This window comes from Montipora capricornis, chromosome 8 (assembly GCF_036669925.1).
Source record: "Montipora capricornis isolate CH-2021 chromosome 8, ASM3666992v2, whole genome shotgun sequence".
In the NCBI taxonomy this organism is placed as follows: Eukaryota; Metazoa; Cnidaria; class Anthozoa; order Scleractinia; family Acroporidae; genus Montipora; species Montipora capricornis.
Genome location: NC_090890.1, coordinates 7,991,439 through 8,016,468, shown reverse-complemented (window position 1 = coordinate 8,016,468; position 25,030 = coordinate 7,991,439). Strand labels below are relative to the sequence as shown.

General features: G+C 37.7%; 1 protein-coding gene across 3 annotated transcripts in view; it reads right to left on the bottom strand.

Moving 5' to 3' along the window:
* Positions 1–1,784: 1,784 nt before the first annotated feature.
* The window catches only part of LOC138060765 (arf-GAP with dual PH domain-containing protein 1-like), a 38,549-nt gene continuing 15,303 nt past the window's right edge, over positions 1,785–25,030 (bottom strand). Inside the window, exons 2-11 of one of the 3 annotated variants that reach the window (XM_068906625.1) lie at positions 24,790–24,923; positions 21,143–21,234; positions 19,722–19,804; positions 17,862–17,968; positions 15,647–15,793; positions 15,031–15,114; positions 14,262–14,324; positions 12,429–12,497; positions 9,571–9,796; positions 1,785–5,966 (exon numbers count right to left, since the gene is read on the bottom strand). In XM_068906625.1, the coding sequence (XP_068762726.1) occupies positions 5,860–5,966; positions 9,571–9,796; positions 12,429–12,497; positions 14,262–14,324; positions 15,031–15,114; positions 15,647–15,793; positions 17,862–17,968; positions 19,722–19,804; positions 21,143–21,234; positions 24,790–24,923 (1,112 nt within the window). In that variant the 3' untranslated portion in view covers positions 1,785–5,859. Of the gene's footprint in view, positions 5,967–6,455; positions 8,745–9,570; positions 9,797–12,428; positions 12,498–14,261; positions 14,325–15,030; positions 15,115–15,646; positions 15,794–17,861; positions 17,969–19,721; positions 19,805–21,142; positions 21,235–24,789; positions 24,924–25,030 lie in introns of those variants that run through there. The other 2 variants (XM_068906623.1, XM_068906624.1) reach the window with 2 other exon arrangements.

Genomic DNA, 25,030 nt, shown 5'->3' with positions numbered 1-25,030 from the left:
TTTTTCTACGAACGCGTAAACTCGACAAGAAAATTCACTATTGTTGCAGAGATAGTTTTTTTGTTGAAAAAGATATATGAAAGAGACGTCCCTTTAAGAGCTGTGGTTAAAGTAAAAACCTTAGCTGTTTTGTCTCCACCTTATCCCCGCTAATTGAAAACCAATACCGCGAAATTTAAATCTGCCGCCATTTTGACGCTTACTTGTTTCTATGGAAATTGTGCAACCCATTCCCACGCGCGCCAAAATCGCACGCGCGTGGCTTGAACATGCGCACTCATTTGACCGCTGTGTTATGCTAATTAAAAAGAAAAGCCGCTGTACAAAATGCGGCCCTGGAATCACTTTTGAAACCAGTAAACTCAGTGGTACGGATAAAATCAGGTAGCGCATTCCGCAACTTAGCTGATACGTAAGAAAAAAGAAAAAGAACTAAGAAAGGAAAACCCCTTACTAGTAAAGAAAAAAAAACTTTTATAAAGTAATATGAGGGGATTTTGAATGCGCTTATTGCATAAAGATGTAGAGTTTCACTTTACTAGTAAGAGAACAGGTAATCTGCAAATATAAATCTGGTTATTCTCCTTTTTACATTACACCGTTCCTTTGACACGAGGATCACAGCGAAAAAAGCACAAATTTGTCGTGAATTTTCTATGACAAAAATTTGTTCAGAAATCAAAAGTCTTCGTTAACTACACACACCAGGGTTACTCCTTAGTATCTGGCTAGAAATCGTCTTCTCACTTTTTACCCTGGCCGCGCTTCAGCCATTTGACGAGGGCTAGTCTCGAGATTCTCAAGTTGCCTCCTTCTTGCCCAAAAGAATTCTCGGTAATCCTGTCATTCCATGACAAGGGAAGACACCCGATTGTCATTTCATAGCTCCTTTTATAATTGTCGGGCCACCCAGTCCTACCAGCAAAATACAGCCTCGATTGAAGTTTTTAGCTTTTAAAACTTGCCCAAATTGTATCGGCAGGTCCTGGAATTCGTCTACAGAAAGGCCAGAGAGACAACTTCACTCGTGAACCGCCATGTTTACAACAAAGCATTTTAGGAGTCCCAGTCTGCGTGAAACCATCTCTCACCTCTGGCTCGAGAAGACCAGACACGCGCGCTTTTTACCTTACTACTTGTAGTTTATGCCTGTAGAATCTGTTTAACTGAAATGTCAATTGCTTGTAACTGAGCCAGCATCTTAATTTCTACCTATCGGAGAGCCAGAACATTTACGCATGCGCGGACGGAATGTTTGAACAAGAGAGAAAAACTCAGTACCTCTAGACACCGGCGCTTGCATTGAAGTCCAAGAATCCAAAAAACGTCTCAATTAACCGAATTAAAAAATGGCCACCAACAAATTATTCTTTTGTCTTTGTGTTAATTAGCCTGACTGTCCTTGTTAACACGTCGAAAATTGAAAGAATTTTTGCTGTAAGACGAGGCTAGTCAGACTAAATTTTACAAAGACAAAGGAGTAATTTATTGGTGGCCATTTTTGCCTTCGGTGCAATGAGACCATGCAACTCAATCTGATCTACGAACCATTAATTCTTGCCTGGTGGATGCAAACCAACTCTCTGCAGTGAGCTTCTCATGTAACCAAATGGCATTACGTTGGAGTGAACAGTTTAAGCTAATGCAATATTTATAACATAAATTATTTTTTGAACGAAAGTTTTCAGTGGTAAGGGATTGCGCAGAATGGGAACACGCCAACTGTGGCACAACTTTGAAGAATTGGCAGTTTGAAGAAAAGGCACAATAGTAATAATAATATGTTTTCTGTAGGAGAAAAGATTTATTTCACCAAAGAACAGTATTCGATACAAAGTACCGACAATGTTACGGCATTTCATCTTCTTTAGATAGTGTATACAGCTCTATTCTAGACTGCATTCCATCACTGTACAGTATAAAACGTCCGATAACTTCGTAGTTACTAAAACAAGGCACGAGCTACAATGAGCTACCATGACCTACAATTAGAGCTCCACAGTGATCTACAATGACCTTCAGTGACCTACAACGACCTACAATGATCTACAATGACCTAAAATGAGCTACAATGACCTACAGTGATCTACAATGACCTACAGTAAGCTACAATGACCTATAATGACCTACTACAATGATCTACAATGATCTACAGTGACCTACAATGAACTGCAACGATCTACAATGATCTACAATGACCTACAATGAGGTACATTATAAGCTAGAATTAGCTAATGATCTGTAATTAGCCAAAATAAAAGACAAGTTGCAGCTCTGAGGGCACTGCAGCATGTTTGCAGTACAAAGGTTAAAAACATTCCACTCTGCGCTTTGAACCAATCAAAACCTTGTTGCTGAGCAAGTTGAAAATTTTCATTGTGCACTCTGAACCAAACCAAACATTGTGGGAAGAATAACTTATTAATTTATAATCGTCTCTTCATTTTTTCCTGCACTAATTAACATTTTATCGTTGCCAAACAAAGCTTTGATATTTGTACATTTTCAATTTAGCTTTAACACAAAGGAAAACCATCAGAGGGTCTTTTCGCAGTTTATTTGTGCCTTCGAGTCGAGGCCACGTGCGTAATTGCTGTCGTCATTTGGGCTGTCATGCAATGGACTAAAAGTATTTGCGTGACGATGCACAATGGATGTTCTCCGCTCACCAAACTCTTCACCCTGCTCCTCTTTTGTCTTTCTCTTTGATTTTAAGTCACTTATTAAAAGGTGGCGTACTACAGTTATCCGAAGAAAAAATATCAAAATTTTGAAATCTGTGAAATTAAAAGCAAAATGTTGTCTCTTGTGAAGTGTTGGTCACTGCAATTGATGTAAAATGTAATTTTATCTAACAAATAAATGCAACTCAGGGGAAAACGCTTAATATAGTGACGGACTTCCTGGAGGGGGAACTGGAAACTAGACATTTCAAAGGCCTTTTTCTCAAAACCTAGCCGTACAACCAGGGTTAAAATTTTGCGAATTAGTAAACAACATAAAGACAAAACCGTCAACATTTTTTCAAAAAGTTCTATCAGACAGTTTTTCAGTTATTATTAAAATATACAAAAATAGACGTTTTTGTCATTTGTGAAAAACCTGTCTGGCAGATTTAACTATTTATTTCACGACATAATTATATTTTCTCGCTTTCGGAAATCCTGAAATTTTGAGGTGGGGTTGTACGGCTGGTTTTCGAGAAAAAAGCCTTTAATAATACTACTAATAATAATAGTTTCTAGTCCCCCCTCCAGGAGCTCGGTCACTATGTTTAGCATTTTCCCCTGATTTGCATTTATTTGTTCGGTAAAACTAACACTGCAAAACCTTGATCTTTTACTGTAGTAAGCCACCTTAAGTAGGCCATTGTAGCTCATTTTAGGTCACTGTAGATCACAGTAGATCATTGTAGATCACTGTAGCTCATTGTAGGTCATTACAAATTTTATATGTAAATAGGTTTTAGATTTCTTTTTAGTCTCCCTCGCTTTTACTATTTTTAGCATTGTTATCCTACATTATTTTATTTCTGTGTCACCAATTGGTGCTATGCCCTAGAGATTCTCGACACATCAGTAAAGTTCATCATCATCATCATTGTAAATCACTGTAGGTCATTTAGGTCATTCCTTGTTTTAGTAACAATGCTGATAACTTTCATTGGATTCATTTAAACTATTTTAGCCTGAAGACACCAAAGATTTACAATATGTGCTTTATTAATAACTATAAACTCACCTACGCATCATCAGATTTTAATACATGTATCTAGAACATGAGTACTACAGTACATATAATTGTACATGTACTTTATATTTTTAATATTTATATCTCCATATGATCCCGTAATGCTCCCTCATAATATGCATATAATTGACTGAAACCAGGCTCTGAAAATTGACAGTTCAAGAGGTGAGTGGGGAACCTGATCCCATCCTCCAGTTCCCTGCCAGCACCTGGTCCCAGGCTTACACTGTACACTGACACTGTGTGACACCATACAATACTTTGAGCAGGGCTGCAAAAAATAGCCATGCTAGGTAGTACATGGGCCTTTGAAAGAATACTGAGAGGATTTTGTCACTTTTAGAGAAATAAATTTCATTCTATTTTTAACCGGAATACAATACATCTTAGCAAAGAAAAAAGTAAAAAAAAAAAATCTCTGTTGATATTCGCCATTTTTTGTGATGTCTAAATCGCAAATTGCCCAGTTTTCGAATTCATCAAAACCACTGGATCGAAGAACCAAAGGCGTCTCTTTACACGGTTAGCCTCGGCCTAAAAATATTCATCAACATACCCAAGAAAGAGTGAAATTTTCCGAGAAAACATCACATACAGGTGCACCGATACCCTTCAGGTCAAGGTTAACCCTGTACCAAGGCGTCTTTTGCATTTTTGGTCTGCGGTTATAGTGAAATTCGAATTGGACTATTCGTGGTTTTCTGGTGGTGCAATTCCATGGGAAGCCATGTTTTTGTCCCTAAACAAAGAAGTGGTGGCCTTGTTTGTTTCGATCCAAAACGTATCTTCTGGGTCCGGTTGTTCGAAAGCCGATTAACTTAATCCAGAATTAGCGTAAACTTTTGCTTCATGTTTTCAACTCTTTGGTGAAAGTTTTGTTTCCTTATTTTTGTTTGTCAGGATTGACCTCTTCTATTGTTAAGTTTTGCCAAATATCAGCGTTTAACAGCATTTGGGAGTAGAGAAATTAATTAACTCCTTGGTGTTAATCGGCTTTTGAACAACTGGGCCGTGGAAATTAACCTCTAGTCTTATATATTCAATAATTAAAAGTTTAAAGTAAAGTTCACTTAGAGCGGTTATCAATTGAGTGTCAGAAGTAATTAGCGAACTGCATTGGTTTTGCATTACTTCACTCAGTGATTGGTTCAAAGTTCTCACACCATTTTGTCAACCAATCAGAAGTGAAACAAAAACCAATCGTGGCTTGTGCATGAACATTTTCCCGCGCTTTGTGTCGGCTGCGTGTAATGACTTCAAGTTTTGATTGGTTTACTGGATTGTCTCCGTCCTTTCTGATTGGCCAAAGTAATTACTTTGGTTTTGGTTGTACGACACTCGATTGAAACTTGCTCCATAATTATTACTTATCTTCTGGTAGGATAGCTAAACTTTTCAATGCTTTTATCCCTGAACCGTCCTCATCAATAAGTAAAATATATAAAAGTCACTCTTAGTCGCAACGCACCTTCGGGCATGGACAAACGGGAAATGTGGCACATTTAAAATGCTACGTTTAAAACGGGCCTTAACAACATCAAACATTGTTTGGTGAGCAAACATGCTGATGTTGAAGTGAGTGGCCAAATGGTTAAAACATGTTTGATCTAACTCAGATCAAACTCCACAAGCAAAGAACTATGGGTCACAAATACATAAAAAAAACTGGATACATGAGGCTGAGCAAGCGTGGTAGGCATGCACGCGCCAAACACGTTTGATATGGCTGGCCAAACGAACAAAACTTCGCCCATCAACACTAGAACAAAAGAAATGTTTTAGGTTGTTTGATCGAATGTTTGATGGACTTAATTCTCAAACACGATCAACCAGCACCAAACAAGGTGGCCAAACGGTAAAATGGTTGGTCACCAAACATTGTTTGATGTTGTTTAAACGCCAAACATTTCCCTCTTGTCCAGGCCCCTTCGTCCCTACTCTTTTTGATTGTCTGGCCTTTCCATTTTGCTACGACTGAAGGAAAACATATTCTCTTTCATCTCTTCTGGCAGCTCTTTGTTATAACTGATATAAAATAAAATAACGATATCATACAAAAATAGTATTACTGCAGCAAAATGTTAGACATTATTTCTTCTGTTCTGTGCTTTATGGTGAACCTTCATCTCTCAAAAATGATGCTCGGATACTTTTCACAAGACTACCGCCAAAGCTATTCGATCTTTGCTTGTTGCTTTTCTCTGTGTCCTTCATTTCTGAAAGCCAAAGTGTCATAAAAACTCAGCTATGAAATTTGTTTTTAATTAACAGAAACTACCCTGAAGAATTTGAAAATTCATACCAAACATTGAACAAAACTAATGCCCTGTTCAACCATGTTTTTAAGCTGTTTAGTTAAACACGGTTTCAATGTGCTTTCTTTTTAAATCAAGTATACTGAATTTTGTGCGAATGGGGAGGGGGGGAGAGGGGTAAAAGGTGTGCACCGAGGGCCACAAGTTCATCAGTAACTCTAATTGACTGCCACGCGCTACCGTTGTTAAAATAAGGACCCTTTACCTTTACTTTCATGCAGTCATTTTGTCCCAGGGGCCCTGAGCTAGTGTAGGTCATTATAGGTCATTTAGGTCATTCCTTGTTTTAGTAACTACGCTGATCACTTTCATTGGATTCATTTAAACTATTTTAGCCTGAAGACACCAAAGATTTACAATATGTGCGTTATTAATAACTATAAACTCACCTAAGCATAATCAGATTTTAATACATGTATCTAGAACATGAGTACAGTACATATAATTGTACTTTATATTTTTAATATTTATATCTCCATATGATCCCGTAATGCTCCCTCATAATATGCATATAATTGACTGGAACCAGGCTCTGAAAATTGACAGGTTAAGAGGTGAGTGGGGAACCTGATCCCATCCTCCAGTTCCCTGCCAGCACCTGGTCCCAGGCTTACACTGTACACTAACACTGTGTGACACCATACAATACTTTGAGCAGGGCTGCAAAAAATAGCCATGCTAGGTAGTGCATGGGCCTTTGAAAGAATACTGAGAGGATTTTGTCACTTTTAGAGAAATAAATTTCATTCTATTTTTAACCGGAATACAATTCATCTTAGCATAGAAAAAAGTAAAAAAAATAATCTCTGCCGATATTCGCCACTTTTTGTGATGTCTAAATCGCGAATTGCCCAGTTTTCGAATTCATCAAAACCACTGGATCGAAGAACCAAAGGCGTCTCTTTACACGGTTAGCCTCATCCTAAAAAATATTCATCAACATACCCAAGAAAGAGTGAAATTTTCCAAGAAAACATCACATACAGGTGCACCGATACCCTTCAGGTCGAGGTTAACCCTGTACCAATGCGTCTTTTGCATTTTTGGTCTGCGGTTCTAGTGAAATTCGAATTGGACTATTCATGGTTTTCTGGTGGTGCAATTCCATGGGAAGCCATGTTTTTGTCCCTAAACAAAGAAGTGGTGGCCTTGTTTGTTTCGGTCCAAAACGTATCTTCTGGGTCCGGTAATTCGAAAGCTGATTAACTTAAGGCAGGATTAGCGTGAACTCTTGTTTCATGTTTTCAACTCTTTGGTGAAAGTTTTGTTTCCTTATTTTTGTTTTTCAGTATTGACCTCTTCTATTGTTAAGTTTTGCCAAATATCAGCGTTTAACAGCATTTGGGAGTAGAGAAATTAATTAACTCCTTGGTGTTAATCGGCTTTTGAACAACTGGGCCGTGGAAATTAACCTCTAGTCTTATATATTCAATAATTAAAAGTTTAAAGTAAAGTTCACTTAGAGCGGTTATCAATTGAGTGTCAGAAGTAATTAGCGAACTGCATTGGTTTTGCATTACTTCACTCAGTGATTGGTTCAAAGTTCTCACACCATTTTGTCAACCAATCAGAAGTGAAACAAAAACCAATCGTGGCTTGTGCATGCACATTTTCCCGTGCTTTGTTGCAGCTACGTGTAATTACTTCAAGTTTTGATTGGTTTACTGGATTGTCTCCGTCCTTTCTGATTGGCCAAAGTAATTACTTTGGTTTTGGTTTTACGACACTCGATTGAAACTTGCTCCATAATTATTACTTATCTGCTGGTAGGATAGCTAGACTTTTCAATGCTTTTATCCCTGAACCGTCCCCACAAAGGGGGAAAATATATAAAAGTCGCTCTTAGTCGCAACGCACCTTCGAGCATGGACAAACAGGAAATGTGGCCCGTTTTAAACGTCACATTTTACATGTGCCGAATCTAATGCAAATAAGCGAAAACAATAGATTTTTCTCATTTGCATTAGATTCGGCACATTTTATAACATGCGACGTTTAAAACGGGCCTTAACAACATCAAACCTTGTTTGGCGACCAAACATGATGATGTTGAAGTGAGTGGCCAAACGGTTAAAACATGTTTGATCTAACTCTGATCAAACTCCACAAGCAGAGAACTATGGGTCACAAATACGTAAAAAAAAACTGGATACATGAGGCTGAGCAAGCGTGGTACGCACGCACGCACCAAACACGGTTGATACGGCTGGCCAAACGAACAAAACCTCGCCCATCAAGCACTAGAACAAAAGAAATGTTTTAGGTTGTTTGATCGAATGTTTGATGGACTTCTCAAACACGATCAACCACGATCAAGCATAACGGTAAAATGGTTGGTCACGAAACATTGTTTGATGTTGTTTAAACGCCAAACATTTCCCTCTTGTCCAGGCCCCTTAGTCCCTACTCTTTTTGATTGTCTGGCTTTTCCATTTTGCTACGACTGAAGTAAAACATATTCTCTTTCATCTCTTCTGGCAGCTCTTTGTTATAACTGATATACAATAAAATAACGATATCATACAAAAATATTATCACTGCAGCAAAACGTTAGACATTATTTCTTCTGTTCTGTGCTTTATGGTGACTCTTCATCTCTCAAAAATGATGCTCGGATACTTTTCATAAAAGGAAAGGGATTCCGTTTTGGCCTTTTCCTATTGTCTGTCTTCTTCATTTCTGAAAGCCAAAGTGTCATAAAAACTCAGCTATGAAATTTGTTTTCAATTAACAGAACCTACCCTGAAGAATTTGAAAATTCACACCAAACATTGAACGAAACTAATGCCCTGTTCAACCATGTTTTGAAGCTGTTAAGTTAAACACGGTTTCAATGTGCTTTCTTTTTAAATCAAGTATACTGAATTTTGTGCGGGGGGGGGGCGCGGGGTAAAAGGTGTGCACCGAGGGCCACAAGTTCATCAGTAACTCTATTTGACTGCCACGTGCCACCCTTGTTAAAATAAGGACCCTTCACCTTTACTTTCATGCAGTCATTTTGTCCCAGGGGCCCTGAGCTAGTGAGAGGCAATTCTATCCTAACCCTATGAAACATGAAGTATAGAATTTAATTTGCATTGAAAACAAGTTCTTTTACATCATCTAAGGAAAGACACAAGCCTTTCACTTCCACAGCTGTGTGTCACTTGCACATCTTAAAGTAGACGTTTTTGATGTCATCACAGTAAGAAACACATGCCCCTCACTCACTGATGGGTCAAAAGATTATTTATTTATTTAACAGTTTTGCGCAGTGTTCTGGATGAGTTAAGAAACGAAATTTTGAGATAAAAATGACAAAATGGGTTTGCTTTACATAGAGGCATCAGGTATAGTATGCGGTATAGGTACACATTCTTATTCTTGGGTTTTAAGCCCAACAGTGGTTCTGAATGCTGCCACTCAGTGCTGAATGTGGCCTGTTATCCAGAACCTGACCACTTCTACTCGCTTTCATGCCTTGTTTTATAATATCAAAAAATATATATATATATATATTTAGTACCTGTCTTGTCTTCATCTGTCATGGGCTGAGCAATAACCTCCAATATACAGTCTAACCACATTCTTCGTTCATTCTCTGTTTTTGCCTTTAGGGCGTATATGCGGCTTGGGACTGTAATTGTGAAGCAGTAGTCTTCATCTTGAGACGTTACTGATAAATCTCCTTCTTCGACAGAATAGCCCTCTGTTGTTGAACCAATAATAAATTCGCCTTTTGGAGTAGCGTCCTGCAGAGAATTTGCAAAACAAAAGGTCATGCCTTTTCTATTTTTTTAATCAGTGATGACGTTCCTGAATCACTTGATAAATATTAACAACTTCTACATCTACTAAAAAGCTGTCCCTTTCTATAACCCATTGACTCCAAGAAGTAAGATTTGATAGATTGAACATCTCCAAATTATTATCGGAAATTTGGTTTCCGATGTCAGTATCAGAATTTTATAATTTCGATAAGAACGGAGTGCTTAAATGCCAGACGATTTTACTCATCAATGGGAGCTGCTTCGGGGTGAAAAAAGTGAATTTAGGATGCAGTGTAGTACGGTGGTTAAGATTTTGTGTTTGCAAGTGGATACCTTCGGTTACAATGCCACATAGGGCGGTTTTCAATTGAGTGTCGAAAGTAATGAGAGAATTGCATTGGTTTTGCATTAATTCACTCAGTGATTGGTTCAAAGTTCTTGCATCACTTTTCAACCAATCAGAAGTGAAACCAAAACCAATCGTGGCTCGCACGTGCACCTTTTCCCGCGCTTTGTGTCGGCTATGTGTAATTACTTTCAGTTTTGACTGGTTTACTGGATTGTCTCCATCCTTTTTGATTAGCCAAAGTAATTACTTTGGTTTTGGTTTTACGACACTCGATTGAAACTCGCTCTAGACCACTTTATTGATTTGCCTTTGATTGCCCCAAATTTGAATACACCATGCTTGGTTAATTAATACCCATCTGGTAGCCTTTGCACAATTACTGTGGCTTTCAATGCATGTTATGTTCGATTTGAAATATTTTTTCCCCCGTTCACTGTTTCACCTAGCAGTTTGAGGATTATCCATAACAATAAACAGGGGTTTTATTAGAAGCCAGGACCGAGAGTGTCTAATCGGCCTGGGTGGGTGGGTCGTGGGTCCCTAACCCCAACCCTAACCTTAACCCTAACCCTTTTTTTAATCAATGACTGGAAATTCTCAAAACAGACAAGACCTAAGACCTAAGACAAATTTGGACCGAGCACTAAGGGAGCTAATATATATATGTTTTATCTTCAAACAAACACGACCCACGACCAACCCACCCACGCGGTTTAGCCTCACCCCCTGGGACCCGGGTACTAGTACCCGTCTACGCCGATTAAAGTACCTGCCTTTGTTCAAAGGAGGTCTCAAAATCAAAAGCCAACTATTTAACAATCATTCTATGAGGGCGCGCTGGATATGAAGTGATGGATATAACCAAGAAGGCGCGTAGCGCCGAGTTGGTTATAATGATCATCTTATATCCAGCAAACGCGAGTAGAATAATTGTTTTTAATAAAAACTCCAGGATCAACAACTCTTCCACTGCAGCATCGATTTCTGCCTCGGTCAATTCCCATCCAAAACAGCTTTTTTAGGCCATTTTTTCTCAGAGCTGCAAAAAATGCTTTCAGCTCGCTTTAATGCTGACGCTGTTCTTTGACCATATTAGGTAGAGGAGGTATATGAACTGATAGCTTGTGAAAATTCTGGAAATCTGATATCCGTGGTTCAGTTTTTAATAAATAAAATGATAGAGGTGCCCGCTTACTCTATCACAAGGTCCCTTAGAACTACTTTAAAACTTAATGAAACCCACGTCCTGCATAATGAACTTTAGTTTGTAAGAGACACATTTATTTTATCAATGCAAAAACAATCATTTCAGTTCACATGGACAACAGATTTTTTTAGAGAACAGGGATGGCGGAGTGCTGAGAACACTCACCGCCCGCCAATGTGGCTTGGGTTTGATTCCCAGACTTCCCAGAGTTCATTGGTTGTCTACACAGCTTCGAGAGGTTTTTCTCCGGGTACTTTCACTGGTTTTTCCTTCTCCTCAAAAAAAGCAACCTATGATTTGATATGAATTTCTAGTTTCTAAAGAAACTGCAGAGCTGCGTCGGTGGCAGAGTGAAACATGAACATTTGGTTTTATCAAACGACTTGATAAAGGTCGTATTACGACCATGAAAGATTTGGAAAGCCGAAGTTGCGAGCATTAGCCCTTCGTAGTTATTAGTATGATATATGGACACCAGACAGCAAACCCTATATATTTTAACTTTATTCATTGTCAACATGTGTAATTATAAGACACTTGTACCTGAATGAATGTTTTTGTTTTTGTTTTTTTTCGTTTCAATTAACATAGCTTTTAAGAGAAGGAAATGTAACATGTTGGCACATGATAATTAGCACCAATTGTATCACTACCTTATATTTTGTATACGCATATTTAAGTAGGCTGGCACATTATATATATCCAGAAAGCATACACATGCAGGCGGACTGTGAGCAAGATGGAATTAAAGTCTTCGACAACCTACTACCCGACCTTTATCAACTCGTTTGATAAAACGAAATTTTTATGATTTTATATACTGGTAAGTTGTCTTTATTTGAGTTTGGTACATTGTCTCCAACTAGTACCCCAGTGCTATGTACACTAGACACTTAAATAAAGCTCAATTAAGGCCGAGGGGTGTCCTTTTAATTACACTGCAGGTTGACCCCTTCAATGCAGTTTGTCTCGTAACAGATTGCTAGTGGGGACCAAAGTGATTGCTTTTTCATAGAAATGTCTCTGATTTTCCTAAAACGTTGATCATCATCTCTCACCATCGCTTGTTCGAAATACAGGAATCTTCTGCCATCAAGCGTACACCACCTCTTTTGCCAGGGTTCCCCCTAAACAAAGAATCAGTATGTGAAGGGAAGGTGCAAATTTCTACAGTCAAGTACAGTAATAAATTTGACACCTGCAATAATTATGATTAATTAATAACTATTAACACATGTTAAATGAAAGGTGTTACAATTGAACCCACTGGGAACTCGGAAAAATCCGTGATCTAGTACGGATGCTCTAACCACTGAGCTACTGGAGACTCTATGGTGAGCAAGGATGAAATGTGGGTATTTGACTCGAGCTGCATCACGCAGCCACAGAGTCAAATATTGACTGACAGCATAGCTCATAACTGCATCGGGCAGTCACATTGAGAGCATCATTGAACGATGCGGCCAACCAACCACCAAAGTGAGCGAATGTGAGAGAATGTTTTAACACATGTTAAATGAAAGGTGTTACATTGAACCCACTGGGAACTCGGAAAAATCCGAGCCCCAGATGGGATTCGAACCCAACAACCCTCCGTGATCTAGTACGTGATCTATAGAGTCTCCAGTAGCTCAGTGGTTAGAGCATCCGTACTAGATCACGGAGGATCGTGGGTTCGAATCCCATCTGGGGCTCGGATTTTTCCATGTTCCCACTGGGTTCAATTGTAACACCTTTCATTTAATATGTGTTAAAACATTCTCTCACATTCGCTCACTTTGGTAATTGGTTGGCCGCATCGTTCAATGATGCTCTCAATGTGACTGCGTGATGCAGTTATGAGCTATGCTGTCAGTCGATATTTGACTCTGTGGCTGCGTGATGGGAACTCGGAAAAAATCCGAGCCCCAGATTGGATTCACATTTCACCCTTGCTCACCATAGAGTCTCCAGTAGCTCAGTGGTTAGAGCATCCGTACTACAATCCGGGTGAAAACACTTCAAGACACTTCGGGACACTTGGCGAAAAGTAGAGAATTTACTGTACATGCTTCCATCGTTATATGAGCAACGTTTGTTCTTCTTTCGCTGCCTTTTTTGCGCCCCCCTTCCCCCCAGACAAAGTTGAAACATGCCAGCGATCGATGAACGGTTCTTGATTTTGGAGACCGTGAGAAATCAACATTGTAATGGGGGGAGGGGGAAAAGCACGAATTGTCCCCACAGTTTTGACCAGGATTGTAGATCACGAAGGGTCGTGGGTTCGAATCCCATCTGGGGCTCGGATTTTTCAGAGTTCCCAGTGGGTTCAATTGTAACACCTTTCATTTAATATGTGTTAAAACATTCTCTCACATTCGCTAATAACTATTAATCAATAATAATTTATTATTAGTCGACTTTCTTAATATGTGAACTTGTCACAGTTGAACCTGGAACACTTATGTCACTTTTGGCTTTAGGATTTTATCTTTGATTTGAGAACACGAAAATAAACTTGGAACCTTCACCCAAGTATGTGTAATAAGCTAAAGTCTTTATAATGTCTTTCTAGGGTACGTGTCCTCCGTGCTAGAGCATATCCCAGTTACCATAGGATTAAGTAACTAGTACCAACTCCCAGGTCCCCCAAGAGGGGTTGCTTGTCTGTGATGGAGACTGCCCTCGAGCAACAAATTACTGGTACCGGTATCTATTTGCACTTCTTAGTGAAGAGACACTGTGAGAGTATGATGTCTTGGACAAGGAACATAATGTGTTGACTTTTCCAGGTCCTAAGCCTGGGCCAGGTGACTTCAAGTCCAGCGCACTCCCCATGGAGTCACTGTACCCCTACTTCAACTACTTGCACCTTTGTACAAGTCCTTAAAGCATGACAATATTATTCTTACTCTGGGTCCCTTCTTTTCAAGTACTCCTTCTATTGTGAAATCCCTCATAAGCTCCATGTTCAACTTTAAAAGGTAAAGCAAATATTTTATCAGTTTCTAAATAATAAGTGGTGCTACATCAGTGGGATGCTAGGCATAAATTTCGCCACAATGAAACAGACAAACCTTTAGCTAAGAACCAGAGAAAACCAAGTTAAGATGATAAAGTGATTGTGACGTACTAAAGTTCACAAAGGTGAAAGGAGGCCATAGGAATTCAAATGAAAATTCTTTACAGATGGTACATTTGCCTAGTGATCCTGAATAACATTCAAGAAGTTCATCAAACCCACTCTCCTTATAATGCTGGATAATTAACAATAATTATTATTCTACAAGGGCGCACTGGATATGAAGTGATAACCAACGAGGCGCATAGCAACAAACTGGTTATAATCACTTTATATCCAGAAAGCCTGAGTAGAATAAACTCCAGAATCAACAACTCTTCTTATTGGGTGTTCTCAGGGCTAGTATTGTCGACTAAAGCATAAATTTCAGCCTTGGTCAATTCTGGTCCAAAATGGCTTTTGTTGGCCATTTTTCCTCAGAGCTGCAAAAATGTTTTCAGCTCACTTTATTGCTGACATGTTCCTTGACCATATTAGGTAGAGCAGGTATATGAACTGATAGCCTGTGTCCAGCGAGCCAATGAAATTCTGGAAATCTGATATCTGTACTTCAGCTTTTAATAACAGTGAATACTCTGATAACTTGATCTATCACTTACACTAGCAAGGTCAACTGTCAGTCCATTTTGTCTTAATGCTTTGAACTTTGCTGCTCTGATTGCCATGTACCAATCTACTATTAGCTGCAAGAAAAAAAAAAGCAACCCTAATGATACCAATATCATCATCATCATCATCATCATGATTGTGCTTTGAGGGAAGCAGTACCTGGACAGAAGGTAGTACCTGGACAGAAATCTCTCACAGCAAACAAAGAACCTTAATTAAGCCAGATTTGTCATGATTTGATTTATAACACCAGTGGTCATTATGTATTGATATGAAGTTCAATTATGTGTTTAGTAGTTTCTTTTAGGCCTCCTCGCCAAACAAAAATATGTGATAATAATAATGATGATGATGAATAATACCAACTTCTTACCTCATTCTATTTTTTGCGTAAAACTATTCAAATTTCTTTGTGGCAAAATAAACAGATTTCTATTCAATTTGATTTACAGTACGTAGGAGGTTTTTTTAATTGACAGCCATTAACACTTGAAACGACTACAAACTGTAACTTTGTTACAGCAAAAACTGGATGATGATTACATTAATTTTTTAGTCCCTCCTGTGGCTGATCCAATGCTTCATATTAAAAATCGTGCACTATACCTGTCCACTGTCTGAGCACACGAAGTAGTTCCTTGTTATTCCATCTTTTACATGCGTGATTTGTAAACTGTTGTCTATATTGGTTCTTTCTTGAGCAAAGGTGACATTAATTTTTGTAACATGAAATGTCTCTTTTGGCTTTTCATCCTACCAAAAGATAAAATGGACAAATAACAGTGACTGAATTGTTTGGTCAGCAGTTTGTTAGCAGTTGATACTTGATCTGATCATTATAATAGAATCTCCAACAGAATATTCTCTCCATTGATGAGTAAAATCGTCTGGCATTAAGTTGCGGCCACACAAGCGATTTTCGTCTCGCGCCGGTGATGCAATTTTTTTTCAGATTTTGTCGCGTCGCCTGCGCGCCAGGGTGGCTACACTTGTGACAAATTTTGGCAACAAATTGAAGGCTGCGCGAATCGCATACTTCAAGAGACCTGGGCACTATAAACATACGTTCCTCCCTTAATTTCATTGGCTAAATACTATTTAGTTGCGTTGCAAGCACAGGCAAAAAGCTGCAGGGTAGCTACATGAGCAACTATCTATGCGATTTTGTCGCAAAATTTTCAACTCTGACGTCTTTTTTCTTGCAAGTTTTTCACCTGTTGCATCGTCAGTTCAAGGGTGGCTACATGTGTGATTTTCATCTTGCGCTGGCGACGCAACGCAAATTTGAAAAAAAAGCATCACCAGCGCAAGCAAAAATCACTCATGTAGCTGCGGCTTTAGACAGAATAAAATCTTGCAAGTCTCACTCCTAGGACTCAATGGATTAAAGGTGGATTCGTCAATATGAGTCCTAAAAAATTCCAGGAGTTGAACGTTCTGGTCAGGTCGTATGTTTTCATTAAAGAGTGACTGCAGGGTTTGCATTCATTAAAAACACTGGTGATGGGAAGCAGTCAGTGATATGTAGATCACCTCCTTCACTAAAAGAAGGTCACATACTGCACATTGGTGCTGCACGTTTGAGTGTTTTCCAGAGTAATTTTCTCCACGTTTTCTAATATATGTAGGCAGACTTTGATCTAAGCATTGGAAATCATTTTAACAACCAGATTCCTTTGTTGTTTGTACAACACAGATGCCACTAGATTGGTTTTGCTGCACTTCTTGAATTTGTCTCTATTATAAAATTCATGTGGTCAGGTGTATAATAACTATAATTATTCATCCAAGGTAGCAACCTTTTCCATTTTATGAAATTGATTTCATATCCGCAGTTCATATATGATTCATTTCATATACCATTTCATCATTGATTCATTCCTCACGGGACCATTAGAACCCACAAAATGACCAGCTCCCAACGTCAGTGGCTTCATAGCTCAGTTCGTTAGAGCATCGCACCGGCATCGCGAGGTCACACGTTCAAACCCCGTTGAAGTCCTCAATTTTTCAGGCTTCTGTACGCAATTGCAAAAATTGTGCATTCATAACTGCGAAGATCATAGCTTCACTTGATTTCATATCCGCAGTTCATATATGATTCATTTTATATACCATTTCATCATAGATTAAACATTGTTTTAGGCCTACAAAGTTATTGCTCCTAATGTCAATCTTAATCTGAATCATAATCTTAATCTCAATGAATTAGGAGCAATAACGTTTTAGGCCTAAAATGATATTTAATCTCAAATCCAACCTTTGTTGGTTAGTATTCAATGTATGGTGGGGTCATACATGGTGCTTTAGTGTTTCGTTTGACTGTTTCGGTGTTTTGTTGTTCAGTAATACCCCCACAGGCTCCTGGCACAAAGAATGCTGGATAGATAGAATGGTTGCTGAGTCCATAGATCAGAACAACAATCTAGGTGTGTTACATATATATGATCTAAAGGTGTTGAGATAACCTTTGCACATGGGAGTAGAAGAATATAGAAATATAGAAAACTGTTTTTAAAAGGTTGATGTGTTACCCTCGTTAAAATTAATAAAGTATTGTGTTGTATTAATGTACCATGACTGCATTGTGAAAAATTTAGATAATCTGCAAGTGACTGTTGACAAGTGAGAGGATATAAAAGAGAGGGATTACTGGAAATATTCTCAGACAATCTGATCACGCAAAAAGATGGCTAATGGCAATTGAAAAGGTAACCATTAAAGGCAAAATTTACCTGGAATCAACTACTGCTGGTGACTGCAATGGTTTGAGTATTAAAGAAAACTATAATACAGTAACTTTACAATGAGAATCACAGACCTGATCTCTAAGATAGTAGGCCAGTTCTTTTTCAGAAAGGACAAAAAGTACTTGATGCCAATGATTATCACCCTTCTTCCTCTTTTTCAAATATCCTCGCATTGTACCTGATGTTAAAAAGAAGAAACAAGGTTGCAAATGGGAAACAGTAAATTGAGTTGCTTAATTGTTCTACAGGTCTACAGGCACTTCATAATAAATTTATTCAACAATATCGTCACTGGGAGCAAATCTCAGCAGTAAATAAACTGTCAATAAGGTTTTTGACAAACAATCATGTAATTGAGATTTTTCCCATTGCTTGGCTCCTAGTCCCTCTTGATTCTTTCCATTAATAGGGACATAGTTTTTCAGTGAGTGATTAAAGTTTTCTTTTTTTTTTCCTAACTCCTAGTCACAATAAATTATACTAACTAGTAGTAAGGATTCACATGTTGACACTTCCATGTACTCTTGTTATTGATAGTATCACCATCCAATATTTATTATTGGATGTTATCATTCGAATGATATTCCTAAATCTATTCGTGAAAAGCCAACTAGACAATTGATATTTAAAAAGGCACTCTATTGGCATTATCTTGCTCAAATCTACTCTTATAGTGTACTGCTTCAATGAAACCACAACGGCTACGGTGACGAAAATGTCACTTCAAAATATAACTTTGAGCTATTCAAAGTATTTCATGATTATTCCATCTTGTTTATTTAACAATTATCCTGCAAAATCGCAATATCGCCTGATACTTAGCCAATGAGGCCGTAGGCTGAGTTGGCTAAAATTAAGCGATATTCCTCGAGATTGAGCAGGGCAATTAATTATTGTTTTAGTATTCAACACATTAATGACAAAGCACAAGTTTCTATGTTTATTGGAAAAAAAGCTGGAAAAACTATTTTTCTCCGCAACACACCAAATTAGGTACATCACAGGGTATACGTTGAGTACGCATGGCACATATTGATCGTGCTATGACCATATTTGGACATTGTGCAAAGTGTCATAAAACTGGATTGGTACGGACAGATTTGAAGTAAAGAGTGAGACTGAACGATTCACTGTAGTTTGTCCACGTTGTCGTCGTCAAAACCTCAAATTTGGTCATTTCACGTAGTAGTTTTGACGAGTGCAGGAGATAATTGTTCAAAAAAGCGTGCCGCACGTGCAGCACGATCATTTTGGTTCTTTTAACCAATATTATATAATTTTACTGCTTTTTGGTGTTGTTGTTGCTGTAATTTTACTGCTTTTTGATGTTGTTGTTGCTGTAATTTTACTGCTTTTTGATGTTGTTGTTGCTGTAGCCATCGTTGTTTCTTATAAACTCCCTAATTTTACTTGTCAATGGGGGCGGTTCAGGAGTCAATGGGTTAATAGTTTTTGCGTGGACGTTTTTTTGTTTGTTTTATCTTTATTATTTTAACGAGGGAGACGTATACGTAATAACCTGTTACAGTTTTCTAACTTACGGTTCTGTCTCCGAGCATTTTTAACCCTCCCAACCATGATACACCACAGAAGACAGACCACAACACTGGGAACTACATGCCCTACTCTTTGCGACAAGTGTGCGGGTTAATTCTTTTACGTCCCACAGCATTATGAACATTGAAAGGTTGTGAGACGGGACCTCCGGCTTATCGTCCTTATCCGAGAAGACTAGAGAGTCTAACCATTTGCAGATGTAATTGCAAAGACAGCACTTTCTCCTCAGGCATTTAAAGACCCTGAATGTTGGTCCAGCCGGAGTTGAACTCACAACCTCCCGAGTGACTGCCTGGTGCTCAACCAACTGAGCCACCGGTGCGTGGTATACGTATGTAGATGTACATTGCTTGGAAAAGTTTTCAAAAACATACCATTTAAGTAGCTTGGTTCTGGTGCACCATCAACAAATTCCTTACGCTCGTACTTTGCCCTTATCCACTGCTCTTTCAATACACTATCATATACAATGATAAGAATGAATTAATGTTTGAATTATTTTGTAAACAATGATTACTGGAAACACAGTGGCCAATAAAAGTGCACTGTTTGCCCTCAAGAATAGGAGCTAAAAAAGGTGGCTTATCTGCCAGAACATCAGGAGGTTTCAGAAAAATTTGGACTAGTCAGTCTTTTGTAAAAACGAGTCATTCTTTTGAAGCCAAGAGTGAAATTTAAAGTGCTTATCACCTCAACAAACTTTTCCATGTTATTTACTCTTTGCAATTGTCCCAAATATTTTGTTTTTTAGATATTCACTTTGAAAGAGGAGAAAAGTGGTCAGAGTTTGATCCATGACTGAGCAATAAAGGGAAATGGCTTTGATACTGGGTTGACGTCACAAACTACTTTGCATACCTGTTTTCAAAGAACTATACAATGCAAAGCAATATGTGATGTCAATCTGGTAATAAAATATAGATTTAGCCAAGCCTAAAAGTGTAGCTCCCCTGTTATTTATTCTTTCAATAAGTTAACCTGGCTTAAGCCTGCAATCGTGTTCGCTGGGTTGACGAGTAGGCGAAAGAGATGTCTTCCATGGGTTGAAACTCGCTTTGATCCAACTGCCGTCCACAGCACAGTGAATTTCAACCCATAGCAGAGGTCCCTTTCCTGTACTCATCAGCTCCAGCAAACACAAAAGAAGAGTCAGCTCTGCTAGCAGGGAAGTACATGACTACCTGGTCAGCAGTCAACTTAAAAAAAAAAATAGCTGACCTCAATAAGCTTTAAACTTGAGCCCGCAATATGGTCACTCAAGACTGGTCAGCAGATACCTTGTTTTGACAAGTGTCAATTAACCTTTACATGGATATCAAATATCAAAGATGTTCCCACCAAAATACGTGGGTTGCACCGCAGAGATTCACATTGGCATACATAGAGATGTGGAAGCACAGTCATACAGTAACCAAAACCAAATTTTCTTGCACAGATGGGTTACCATATTCTCTTAACAATGGTAATCTGCATGTGCACCTTTGGCGCAGGGAGCTTTGCTACTAAACCCAGTCCTCTTCTTTGCATTGTCACAGATCAAATTATAGCCATTTTTTCCACTTTCAGGTGCCTCAGTCTAATGCTGACTTTAAAGGAGAGAGAGTTTAGCAAACCAAATCTTAATATTATTAGTGTTAGACATTAGTGCAGAGAATTGTTGAGCAAAAGGGACTGTTTGAGATGATGCTATGTCATGCAAAATGATGTAATTTTGTGATACCCAAATCTCCAGTAAACCCATAAAATTAATTTAACTGTAAAGTACAATAATGTAATTGTGAATATGTTTACATACTGAGCATCCTCTGGCCTTGGTCTTCTGTAAAATATTGGCACATTCTTTGCCCATATTACATTTCCTTTGTCGTTTCCATGTTGTTTCATGAACTGAAATAAACATTTCATGATCAGGATTAATCAGTTCCATACCTTAGGGTCAGAAGCACAATCATGACCTTGAAGCATGTAATCTGAAACTCTTTCCTTGGATCAAAGCTGGGGATTTTAGGTCACCAATTTTATGTCAAAATATGGACAAAACTAAGATCGAAGCTGCACGTGCGTGGGAAATGAACGAGCTAAGTTACATCCAAAAAAGGAAATTTTTAAACTCAAAAAAAACCCCAGCTCTGAACCAGAGTTAAACACTTCAAGTTCATGAGCTTCAATCTGTTAGAGATTAATACAATATCAGCAAAAAATCTGCTGTCCCAGCCATTGTGAATGTATCTTGTAAAAATGATTTGCAATACTATTATTATTTATATTATGTAACTGGTGAAATTTCTGGCTGATAAAGCAAGTTCTTTAATTTTTATAAATAATTATGCAAAATTTCCCAGGTTATGCAGGCATCTCTCACATGGAAAACGTCTCCCATATCTGTCACAAAATTTCCTAGAATAAAGTGGCTTTCGATCAATTTCTGCTGTTTCCTAGTATTTTATTCAAAACTTTTCCCCATTAATAATAATAATTAAGATTATTTTTTACACCATTTCTAGTGACCACACATCTTTCTCTTGTTCTATTTACTCTTGTAAGAGTCAACTATACCACTGACTTTATTACTGGGTTGCCGTATGGCAATCCCAGTCAGAAAATGGGTAGATTTCTCCGTTTTCTTCTTTTAATTTTCCGTGTCAGTAAGTCTTGCCTGTCATTCCCCTGCTAAGTGGTGTCTTTGTGCATAGAGCCTTCTGTGCGTATTTTCTTAGGATCGAGAGGGTAGTGGTAAATGCGTAGATTTCTCTGGTGGACAAAGTAGAACTATTAACTAAACCAGCAATGGCGTCGAAAGTCATGTAACACGAATGGCGTTTTAGTGGATCTTTGAACAAAATATACCCTTATGAAGCTCAATAAAAGCGATGAGTAATGGACATCGACAACAATCTGTCGCCCGTCGAGCCGTCTTTTACCAAGTGTGCTGTTATATAGAACACTGAAGATTCGTAGGGCAGCGATAATAGTGAATTCAAAGACTAGACCAGGTGGATTGGATGGGACTTCAAGCGTTAAAATCGCTGAAAAGGTAAGATTTTCCTAGCGATGCAATTGCGTGTCTTCACCACATGTTCCTTTGATCTCACATAATTGTGTTTTCCCTCAAAATATTCACTTGTTTTCGCTTTCACTCGAACATATTTACCTTTATTACATGTCCAGTGAATAGTCTGGGATGAATTTTCCGTTGAAAAATCGGTTATTTGGGTGGTTTTTGGCAAACAGAGGTTAATTATTCGTAATGCGATCGCTTCCGTTGCTGTAAGCAACGGGTCGCAAATTTGACACTTCTATCGCATTATCACATTACGCATTGATCGCTAATCCGATTATTACTAAAAATCTAAAAATATTCGTGCCTCATCAGTTTTCGGTCGAATTTATGTCCAAGAAAGCAGATAAATTGCAGAAAATTTTAGTTTTGCATCCAAAAATTCGTAATCAACGCTAAAATGACCAAATTTTGCCTGGAAAACATATTTTACTGTTATTTTTCTCAAATTTTTTCGTTCAACTTTCGCTTTTATAAAATGTTTCAGTTGTCTGTAAACGAGTTATATGCTGTTGGAAAGCCTATTTTCTTAGCTTTAAAATGATGTATTTTTTCCCCCTAACTTTAATATTTTTTGAGAAAAAGACATTTTTTGGCGACGGCTGATTTACCGTGGTTTTCTCGCGGTTGGGAAAGTAGGAAAAAGAGTTAATTAATAGGCTGGTAGCCAGGTTTTTAACCTCAGAAAAGGATCTGTTTCGTCATACGAATGTGTGAGGACCTGTAAGCCATATTAGCCCTGCTAATACAGTAATTTTTTTTGCTCAATTGAGAAATCCAAGTCGATCAATAAATAATAATAATAATAATAATAATAATAATGGAAACTTTATTTGTACATCAGTTGTAAATCTCTCTACGTATAGTCAATTAACAACTGGCTACTTCAAATTGAGTGATACACTTGTATACTGTATTTACAAATGAATCAAATAACAAAAACAAAAATTAAAGTTTTATTAAGTCTGGGCTATCCCAAGTCTTATTTCTACGATAGAAGATAAAATATGTCGCTCTAATGGCTAAATTTATCATTTTTTTAATATAATAATAATAATAATAATAATAATACAAATAAACTTTTTTCCCATTCTGATTGGCAAAGAGAAATGCAGTTTCCAGGATGGTGCAATTTTTGCATCATAACAAACGTTTCTTCAGATTGATTACCATAATTACCTCATTTGTCATGTATATTATTAATAAGTAATCACATTATTTTGTGACTTTTCTTATGCAATTTGAAATAAATAAGCACTCGTAATTTTTTTCAATGACTACCAATTCTCCTCATCATTGAATAATTTACCTCATGAGTATTTATTCCAAATTGCACTCTAAATCATGTGATTACCTACAGATGTATATAATTATACTTAATAATACACATGCAAAAATTTCAGCGTGTTGAATCCCAAACAGAGTGCAGAAAAGTGAAATTAGTGCAATAAAGGTGAAATTTTTGCATGTATATCATTAATAAGTAATCTTATGATTTTTCTAGTGCAATTTGGAATAAATAAGCACTTAATTGTAAAATTTTTCAAAGACTACACTGAAATTCTGCTCGTCTTTGCACAAATTTACTTGTGCTCATTTATTCCAAATTGCACTCAAAATCATGTGATTACCGTATACCAAATTATAATGCAGGCCATGAAAATGATTAAAAAAAAACCTTGATGAAGACATTACAGTTTTTCGTTTCTTCTTCTTTAAAATAGGTAATTATCATCTGAGTTCTTGTCATTGTAAAAATATTTGTGGCGATTAAAATATTTTTAACAAATCACTTGGAATGTTTATTTCAGTTGGTTCAAATTAGGCATAAGGAAACCTTCTGACTATTTGGTGCATTTTCCTAGTAAACTGTTGCTTAGCTTTTCAATAAAAGCAATCACTACTCATAAGCTGCTAACCTTACCACTGGTCAAACTGCGATAATCAAATGATTGATTTACATGAAGAAATGTGATTTTGGACCGAGGAAATGAAAGAGCTCAAGCTTAAATTATTTGAGGAAATTTAATCAATAATCAATATTTGAGGGTACACAATATTGATAATAGATAGAAACGGTTTTTAAAGTGAACCAGCTGCAAAATTAAACTGATCATGCTTGCGAATACGGCAGTCAGCAGGCTTATATCACAGGGTAAATTTCATCGAATTATTCTCAAAATTGCATTGATTGCTACCATACTTAGCTTGCTTTCAGAGCTTTTATCATTAAGCAGGCACATATATATTGAAAAAAAGAAGAGCATTGTTTTCAATGTATTTTGATCGAAATTAATGCAAAAGATATTAAGCCGCTCCATGGACAATTGCAAGTAAAACGGCGCTGATAACCTATTATTAATGCTTCAACGCACTGAAATTACCTCTAGTTTTTCGTCTGTCCAAGTATCGAGCCTCAAAGATTTGACTGTGGATACTTGGGCGCCCAGATTTCTGTGAATTCCACTGCATGTAATGCAGATGAACAGCCCCATCGACGCCGATGCCCATTCAGGATCTATGCATTTCAACACCAAGTTCATAAAGGAAGTCGACAAGAAATCAAATAAAAAACACAATACACGCCAAAAAAGAAGTCTCCGTTAAGCTATCAAAAATCACACC